Raw genomic sequence first — 7,777 nt, forward strand, 5'->3', positions numbered from 1 at the left:
TTTCTGATCCAAACAGCTTCCTTGGCTGCTTCACAAGCAGCTATATACTCAGCCTCCATTGTAGAATCGGCAACCGTCTCTTGCTTTGAACTTTTCCAACTAACAGCACCTCCATTTAGACAAAATACAAAGCCAGACTGAGAGATCGAATCATCTTTGTCTGTTTGGAAACTAGCATCTGTGTAACCTTTTACAACTAGTTTCTCTTCTCCTCCATATACCAAGAATTGATCTTTAGTCCTCTTTAGGTACTTAAGAATATTCTTGACTGCCGTCCAGTGACCTTCACCTGGATTAGACTGGTATCTACTCGTCATGCTCAAGGCATACGAGACATCAGGACGAGTACATATCATTGCATACATTATGGAACCAATTGCCGAAGCATATGGAACTTTGCTCATACGGTCCTTATCATCCAATGATTTCGGACTGTTTTCTTTCGAGATCAATATCCCGTGAGACATTGGGACATATCCCCTTTTTGCCTCTTGCATCCCAAATCGATGCAATACCTTATCAATGTATGTACTCTGACTTAGGCCGATTAGTCTTCTTGGTCTATCTCTATAGATCCTGATCCCTAATATATAGGTCGCATCGCCCAAGTCTTTCATCGAGAAATTTTTGCTCAACCAAGTCTTAACAGCCTGTAAAGAAGGTATGTCATTCCCCATTAGTAATATGTCATCCACATATAGCACTAGGAATGCCACATGGCTCCCACTCACTTTCTTGTAAACACAAGGCTCATCTTCATTTTGAATGAAGCCAAACTCTTTGACTGTTTCATCAAAACGAATATTCCATCTCCTTGAGGCTTGCTTCAATCCGTATATAGATCGTCGCAACTTACAAACCATTTTGGGAAATCTCGGATCGACAAAACCTTCAGGTTGTGTCATATACACATCCTCTTCTAGGCTTCCATTCAAGAAGCGGTTTTGACATCCATCTGCCAGATTCGTAGTCATAGTAAGCAGCTATTGCAAGCAAAATCCTGATGGATTTGACCATAGCAACTGGTGAGAAGGTTTCATCATAGTCAATACCATGAATCTGTCTGAAACCTTTTGCAACTAGTCGTGCCTTATAGGTCTGAACATTTCCATCCATGTCGGTTTTCTTTTGAAAACCCATTTACACTCGATAGGTTTAACTCCCTCGGGTAAATCAACCAAAGTCCATACTTGGTTTTCATACATGGAATCCATCTCAGATTTCATGGCATCAAGCCATCTCTTGGAATCTGGAGTGTTCTTAGCATCTTTGTAGGTTAGAGGCTCATCATTATCCATAAGCATCACATCACCAGTTTGAGTCAAGAGAAAACCATAATATCTCTCTGGCTCATGGCGAACCCTACTAGATCTACGAACAACCTGTGTTTCCGGAACAGGATTACTCTCAGTATTTTGATGTACATCCTGCTCAGGTTCCTGCTCTGGTTCAATGTTATCATGTGGTTCTCGAACTTCATCGAGATCTATTATCCTCCCACTGTTTTTCTTAGAAAGCATCTCTCTTTCAAGAAACACAGCGGTTCGAGCAACAAACACTTTGTTCTCAGAAGGATTATAGAATGAATAACCTCTTGTTTCAATTGGGTATCCCACAAAATTACATTTATCAGACTTAGGTCCTAGCTTGTCAGAATTTTGACGTTTCACAAACGCCTCACATCCCCAAATTTTCATAAATGACATGCTATGTCGTTTCTCAGTCCATATCTCATATGGAGTGTTCTGGACCGTTTTAGTAGGAACTCGGTTAAGTGTATAGGCAGCCGTCTCTAGGGCATAGCCCCAAAAACTAATTGGAAGATCTGCATGACTCATCATTGATCGCACCATGTCCAACAAGGTACGATTCCTCCTCTCGGAAACTCCATTCCATTGTGGTGTTCCAGGAGGAGTAAGTTGTGATACAATACCACACTCTTTTAAGAAATTCTTAAATTCTTGGCTTAAGTATTCACCTCCACGATCTGATCGTAGAGTCTTAATACTTTTAGTAGTTTGCTTTTCTACTTCAGCTTTGTACTCTTTGAACTTTTCAAAAGAATCGGATTTATTCTTCATAAGATACACATATCCATATCTACTGAAATCATCAGTAAATGTTATGAAGTAGTAAAAGCCACCTCTTGCCATAGTTCGCATTGGACCACATACATCACTATGTATTAGTTCCAATCTCTCAGTGGCCCTCTCACCTTGTCCTGTGAAAGGTGCTTTAGTCATTTTTCCAATGAGACATGGTTCGCATGCTTCGTATGATTCAAAATCAAACTTATCCAAGTATCCATCCTTATGTAACTTGGAAATGCGCTTCTCATTTATATGGCCTAAACGACAGTGCCAGAGGTATGTTTTATTTGAGTCATCAGTTTTAAGTCGTTTATTATTCACATTATAGATGGGAGTATCCAAGTCAAGAACATATAAACCGTTAAATAAACGTGCAACCCCATAGGTAACATTATTCAAAGAAAAGGAACAACTATTGTTCTGAATTGAAAAAGCAAAACCTATCTTGTCCAAACAAGAAACTGAAATAATGTTTCTGCAAATTGCAGGCACGTAAAAACAATTCTCAAGTTCTAAAATAAGCCCAGTGGGCAACGATAAATGATAAGTCCCTACAGCTATAGCAGCAACTTTTGCTCCATTGCCAACTCGTAGGTCGACTTCTCCCTTTGCCAATGGCCTACTTCCCTGTAGTTCCTGCACATTAATACAAATGTGAGAACCACATCCAGTATCTAATACCCAAGATGTTGAAGTAGACAAATTGACTTCTATAACATAAATACCTGAATCAGAAGCGGCAGCAGCCTTCTTCTTCTTCAGATCCTCCAAATAAGCATGACAGTTCCTCTTCCAATGACCTGGTTTCTTGCAATAGTGACAATCACCATCCTTCTGAACACCACCTTTCGGTTTCAAGGCCTTAGTCGGACCAGGTTTCGGATTGGCATTAGAATTAGATCCCATCTTCTTCTTGCCTTTCCATTTACCCTTTCCTTTGGCCTTCCCCTTATTCACCATCAATATGGGAGTAGGGGACACCTTCTGAATGTTGGTTTCAGCAGTTTTCAACATTGCCAACAATTCGGCGGGGTTCTTGTTTATCTCATTCATATTGTAATTCATTACAAACTGAGAATAGTTATTGTTTAGAGATTGCAAGATCAGATCAATTTGGTGCTCCGGACCAATCGGGGCACCCAATTTTTCAAGATAATCAATATACCCTATCATCTTCAGAACATGCGGTCCTACCGGATCACGTTCACCCTGCTTACAAGCATTCAAAGATTTGAAAGTATCAAACCTCTCCTGACGAGCCTGTCCCTCAAACATACGCTTAAGGTGCTCATCATATCATAAGAATCCATATTCTCATGTTGTTTCTGAAGTTCAGCCCTCATGGTCGCTAACATGAGACATTGAACATCCGTGTCATCATCGATATGCTTCTGATAAGCAGTATGCTGAGCACGGGTTGATCCTTCAGCGAGAGGTGTAGGGCGAGGAATATCTATGACATAGAGCTTGCGCTCTTGTTTGAGGACAATCCTCAAATTCCTTTGCCAGTCAAGGAAGTTGGTTCCTGTCAGCTTGTCCTTCTCAAGGACTGATCGTACAGAGAAGTTGTTTGAATTATTTGCCATTGGATATCTACAATATTTCAAATGCATAAGATAAATTAGTCTACAGATGTTTATTAAATTATGTTCAAGTGATTATAAATATATATTCAAAATATATATCTCCCACTATTTTGTTCAAATCAATAGCCCTAACTATTAATTCGGAAAGCATTTCTGCAAATCTTTCTAGTGAGCCAAGATCCATATTTCATCCATGTTTTAAGTTAGCGTGGGCTAATACCCTCAAAACATGACTATTTAGGTAGACAACATTTGTCAATTATATCAAATATAACTCTTGGATAGTTTGGTGGAGCAACCCTTTGCACATATTTATGTAATAAATCTCACCAAACTCTATGCCTCTAAACCCACAATCCTATTGTGATGGTTTAGTTAAGTTAGACCCAATAATTCAATAACTAAGTACATTTACTTATCACGTCTTCCCATGATTGATTAAAGCACTTTGCTTTGGCAAACCTACTTCTTTCAATCTAGATCTTGACGAGTATTAATCATTGGAAGGCATCTGATTAACTTAATATTTTAATTAGGGATTTTATTAAAACGACCATGATCCTGTCATAAAGAGATCCTCAATTTTTCCTTGAATTAAATATTTCAAATCAATACTCTTTGATTGGTTGAAAACCCGACCTGAGGTGTTGGCACAACGGCTATACTTAAAAACCCCAAATCCGACGGAATCTTCCTCTCATTGAATATCGAAAATCCATAATTAATTCCGTGTTTCATAAACACGAGAATCTCATGATCGTTGTATTCCTTTTAAAATCTTGAGTCGTTACAGATTTTATCTTGTTTAAACAAGCATGGCATGGGTGTCGTATCGAATACATACATCTTAATCTAATTAAGCATGCATCTCTATAACTACGCATACATATCATCATCTCATGCATCATATATGTAAAGTGCAGTATGTAAACGTGCATGGTTATGGCCTTTATCCTATATGATTCTTTCAAGCTAATGAAAGAATCTAGGTCAATCTATGGTGAAGATGTATAACTATTACAAGTCTTCATGCTCCTTGATTGCCCCTCCTTGTGGATCATCCTTCAATCTTCAAGTACATTACAATGAATAATTGAATACAACCTATTCTAATGTACTTACATGAGAAAACTCGAGTTACATTCGAGATTAAAATTACAAGAATAAATATCACGACATGCAAGTCGTATTTATACAACCAAAACCAAAAACATTAAACTAGGGGTCCATAAGGCCATAACCAGCACCATGCTCAAGTAAACAAATAAGAACACATAACCATACAAAGCGGGGGTCCGGGGGCGGCAGCCCCTGGGCGGGGGTCCGGGGGCGGCAGCCACCGGGCGGGGGTCCGGGGGCGGCAGCCACCGGGCGGGGTCCGGGGGCGGCAGCCCCAGGCATCATATGCAGTTTCAGCATATCTGTTATTCTGACTACTGCATACAAGTGCTATACAAAAATCATCAATTTCGGAACAACAGATCATATCTGTTACCTTCTGCCACTACTGCATCATATGCAGTTTCAGAAGCATGTATCATATACATACTGATCGTTCCCCAGTGACCAGATCATGTCCATACACCATCTTGTTGAACAGTTTATATCATTATATAAACAACACATCATATGCAGAACATACAAATCGCATACTAATCAGTCATGGCAAATCATAATCATGCGACTATCATCATATCACTATATTTAACATAACAGAATCATATATGATCAATATAGCATGTTATAATCAACATATCTCAAAACCATATCAAGGCAGATTCATAAAACATGCATACATGCATCGAATACTGTAAACACGTAACCAAATCAGCCCTTTATAGACGTAGCTCTGATACCACTGTTGGGTTTCGGGGCAACAAACGCAGCGGATAATCGACGTAAAATCAAAAAAAATCCGAAACCCTAACCCGAGGATCCATCTATAAAGACCGGCTGATCATGGAGATACGAAATAATACCTTGAAGCTTTACGTTACGAAAGATGGAGGTCCGGAACAAGCAATCACCACGCAGCCCTCGTCTAAGGATCGCGTCTCTAAGCAGTCCACACGAACGTCTGATCGCCAAAGATCACCGGAGCCGGTACTAGCCGAATGCAGCCTCTCTCTCTCTCTCTAGCCTCTCTTGATGTAGAGCTGCTAGGGTTTTTATCATAAAACGAATTTTATGTTTCTTAACCCTAAAACAATACATCATTATGTATTTATAGGGAGAGAGATAGATGGGCCAAACCCTAATCGGATTTGGGCTTCTCCAAACCTAATCCGATTTTGGTTAATATTAAATTCGAAATTCTATTACTTAATTAAGACTGGCTCAATTAAATAATTTATTTCGAACTTAATCATTTAATTTAAATTCAGAATTTAAATTAAAACTCCTTTAAACGTTCAAAGTGTGTGACCCTTTAGGTTATTATTACGTTGGCAATAATTTTAATATCCAATAATAAAATTATAAACAATGAGCGGCATCTAGTAATACATCATTGCTACCCAAGTAATAATAATAATTGGTGATTCAATTAAACCTTTTGTGAATAATGTACAATGTAATATAATCCCTTTAACCTTATATTATAGATCAGACTCAAGGCATGTATTGTGTCATCCTCTTCATCGTCTAATCCGAATTTCCTTGATCAATGAGTAGACTATTAAACAAATCAATATTTGAGCACGGCCATGCATTTTATAGTCTCACTCAATCAAGAGGCCAATAATATCACTCCTAAAATAGGAGGGTTAAATCCTTTCTAGATCATTCATATTTCTCATACGATTCATAATATACCCAATGTACATTTCATCATCACACCCGGTCAAAGGTAACTTTTAGTGCAACCAAAGTATATTAATTCTCATATAGAAATATAATGATATCAAGTCAGAGGATCATTACATCATTATCACAGTGAGAATTTCTAATGACACTTATTAACATGTAAAATCTCACGGTGGGTCATTCCAGTGCCATGTGTCGATACATGCACTTATGTTCTTGACTTTAGCATCACTATACCTATGATCAATGAGATGTGATCATCAGTCAACAAACATACTAGTCTTAATGCATCATTATTGTCCCTTAACAATGATACTCGACTAGGGACATTTAGGAATATTGATATTATTCTCATAATCTCATTTCTAAGTCACGTACTTAGAGATATAGAATTACATATAATATCCAAGGACATTTATTATACTTTCAATTTATTACGCAGTAAATAAAGACACAATAAATATTTATTCATAATCAATATAACATAATCCATAAATGTCTACGATAGAACACAATAGTATTGTCTCTAGGACACCAATACTAACACATTTAGGCTATGTTTGTTATTATTCAAATTTAAACTGAAGCTCTTTGCTTGTATGGATGAGAGTCTTTTTTTTTGGGTTGGTGGATTGATTTTGGGCAAGAGTGTCACTAGCCATGGATTCATCACCGTCGCAGCACCAATGATTATTTGTTCAAGCTCAGGTTTGTACCGAAAAGGCATGCTCTTCCGACAGTATTTACCGGGACTGTCTTTGCTCTCCGTGGGTGTGAGAATCATGTATTGTCTTTGATGTGCAGGTCGTAAGAGAAATAAAGAAAAAAAAACAGATGGTTCACTTGCTGGTACTAGCGTAACTATAGCCTTGCATTCATCGAATGAGAACTGTACTTTAAATCATGTCTGTTTATAGTATGAACACCATGTGTTTGTGTTTCTAATTCACCGGTGGCATGATGTTGCAGGTAGTCGTCAGCAAGGGTCTGGTAATGCTCTAAATTTATATCTGCTGAGATGCATAGAAAAAATTAAGAAATGCGGAACCACCGGGAATTCATCATCCTTGACATATCAGCTCAGGAAATAATGGTATTGATGCTTCTCATTACGTAGGCTTGCTTATTTGTGGTTGATGAATTACAATGTGTCCAACAACTGTCACTTTTTATTGTCGCAGCCACGAATCGTGTTCCTCTATTGACAGTTGATCAGAATCAATCCAATCAATTTATGTCGGAATTTCTTCCAAATATACAAATTAAGTTTGATGCTGCAGGCTCTGGAATTTTTTG

General features: G+C 38.1%; 1 protein-coding gene across 1 annotated transcript; it reads right to left on the reverse strand.

The window, feature by feature from the left end:
- Window positions 1-2,031: 2,031 nt before the first annotated feature.
- LOC135151752 (uncharacterized) lies at window positions 2,032-3,368 on the reverse strand. The gene is made up of 2 exons (XM_064090944.1): window positions 2,816-3,368; window positions 2,032-2,726 (listed from the first exon to the last, which is right to left on the reverse strand). The coding sequence occupies exons 1-2, from the start codon at window positions 3,363-3,365 to the stop codon at window positions 2,710-2,712; spliced, it is 567 nt and encodes a 188-aa protein (XP_063947014.1). The 5' UTR covers window positions 3,366-3,368; the 3' UTR covers window positions 2,032-2,709.
- Window positions 3,369-7,777: the final 4,409 nt, after the last annotated feature.

The sequence above is a fragment of the Daucus carota genome, chromosome 3, assembly GCF_001625215.2.
Source record: "Daucus carota subsp. sativus chromosome 3, DH1 v3.0, whole genome shotgun sequence".
Taxonomy (NCBI): Eukaryota; Viridiplantae; Streptophyta; class Magnoliopsida; order Apiales; family Apiaceae; genus Daucus; species Daucus carota.